This window comes from Mandrillus leucophaeus, unplaced genomic scaffold (genome assembly GCF_000951045.1).
Source record: "Mandrillus leucophaeus isolate KB7577 unplaced genomic scaffold, Mleu.le_1.0 Scaffold9, whole genome shotgun sequence".
NCBI classification, from domain to species: Eukaryota; Metazoa; Chordata; class Mammalia; order Primates; family Cercopithecidae; genus Mandrillus; species Mandrillus leucophaeus.
The window spans coordinates 5015071-5016875 of record NW_012109807.1 but is presented as its reverse complement, the minus strand read 5'-3'; the positions used below and the strand labels follow the sequence as shown (position 1 = coordinate 5016875).

The following is a 1805-nucleotide window of genomic DNA, read 5'->3' as shown; positions in this document are numbered from 1 at the left end:
ATGAATTTTTCAGACATTCTGAAATGCTTATGGATCCAGTTGAGTTACGCAACCCCCACACCCACCCAGCCCTGTAGAATCATGTGAATGTTCTTTACAAACAGTTCCTTCAGTGGGCAATTCTCTTGTGGCAATGAATGTGAGCAGAGGCCCACCTCGGCCAACAGGCACACTTTCTGTTTTTCATGCATCTGTTAGGTCTGATGTCTTCATCAGGGCAAATGTTTACCATTGAACTCAGTGATGGCAGGGATAGGGAGATGGGAACCATCAGCTATGGCTGATGTTTTCTAATGGCAATGGTGGTATTTCTGAGTCAGGCTAATAATGTGCTTATCATTAAACCTACTTAGGGAATTTCCATGGCTAAATGTTATTTTATTATGCCACTAGGTCACATTTTTCACTGATCCCGTAGTGCTTTTGCAAATGCTTTTCCGGGGCCAGACACATTCTCTGTAAGACGCTGTCCTCCGTGGAAGGCCAAGAAGTGCCATGAGGTTATTCATGGAAATATTCTGAGGATTATAAAACAAAGCCAGTGTCCTGAAATAGTGTCCTCTGCTTCGGTGACATGCTGCTCCATAAAAGCATTGCTAAGGAGCTTTCAAATGTTGCATTTTCCACAGGCATTAGATGGCTTCATTATCGCGGTGACAACAGACGGCAGCATCATCTATGTCTCTGACAGTATCACGCCTCTCCTTGGGCATTTACCGGTGAGTTTCTGCTCCAGTGGCCTTTACCGGTTCACATTATCATGTTTCTGTTGAGAGTCATTAGATCTCAGATGGGAGGTGGTGCAGGTGTCAGGGGGCTGCAGGTGAGAAGGGGGTGGAGAGTAAAGGACTACTGAGTTTTGGGGACAGGACCAGGCCGAGGTCAAGGTCCCAGGAGCCTTCCAGGAAAAGGGCAGATGCAGACGTGTGCCATCCTGGAACAGGCAAGGCCTGGAGTGGGAGTTGTGGCTACAGATTCTTTTCCTGGGTCAGAAATGGGGACTGATGAGAGAGTCACAGCACTGTTAGTGGAGCTCAGAGCCATCATGGAGGCTGACAGACATCCAGGGTCACCTGACAGCTGATCCAGGGAGAGGACAACAGATAACTTGGGTTGAAACATGGTTTGGGGCTTACTTGGGACCTGTCTGAGGTTGCAGGTGGGTAGCAACACTTAGTGGTGGTAAGGGTTCAGCAGCACGGCTGGTTCCTGGCGGTTGAAGTGCTCTGGGAAGACTGATGTCTTGGAAGGCCTTGGGGAGTGAGGAGTGTCTGGGTGGACCTGGAGAGGGTCGGCTTTGCATTCCAGGAGTGCACGATAGATGCTCCAGGATGGCAGAAGGGGTTGTGGTATGGTCACAGGCCCTGACAGATGTCCCTCCCCACTCTTTCCCTCCTTTCCTTCCCTTCTTCTTCCCTCCTCCCTCTGCCTTTGTCCTCCCTCCCTCTGCCTTTGTCCTCCCTCCCTCCTTCCCTCCTCTCTGCATAAGCCTTGCTGGCTCTCTGGTAAGCCCTGACTCAGTGACTCATGGGTCTGTACCTGGCTGGTGGAGGAGCCACCTTTGAGGCTCCTTCATGGGCATCTGACCAGGCTCCCATCTCCTGCCACATCATTGCCTGTTCCTACAGAGCCTGAGTGAGAATGACAGCTGTACCAGGAGCAGCAAGTGTGATGGATAAGAACGAAACGTCCTCTCTCTTCTGTCCTCTCTCCTCCCAATGAGCCCAGCCCAAACCTTCCCCAGCGCCCCCCGCACCTGCTCATCCATGGATGGGCACTCAGTTTATGTGACAAAAAGGGGAAAG

At 51.0% G+C, this 1805-nt stretch overlaps 1 protein-coding gene across 1 annotated transcript in view; it reads left to right on the top strand.

The window, feature by feature from the left end:
- The window catches only part of NPAS2 (neuronal PAS domain protein 2), a 188267-nt gene that overhangs the window by 119278 nt on the left and 67184 nt on the right, over positions 1-1805 (top strand). The window contains exon 5 of the mRNA XM_011969592.1: positions 630-719. Coding sequence (XP_011824982.1) covers positions 630-719 — 90 coding nt within the window. The remainder of the gene's footprint in view (positions 1-629; positions 720-1805) is intronic.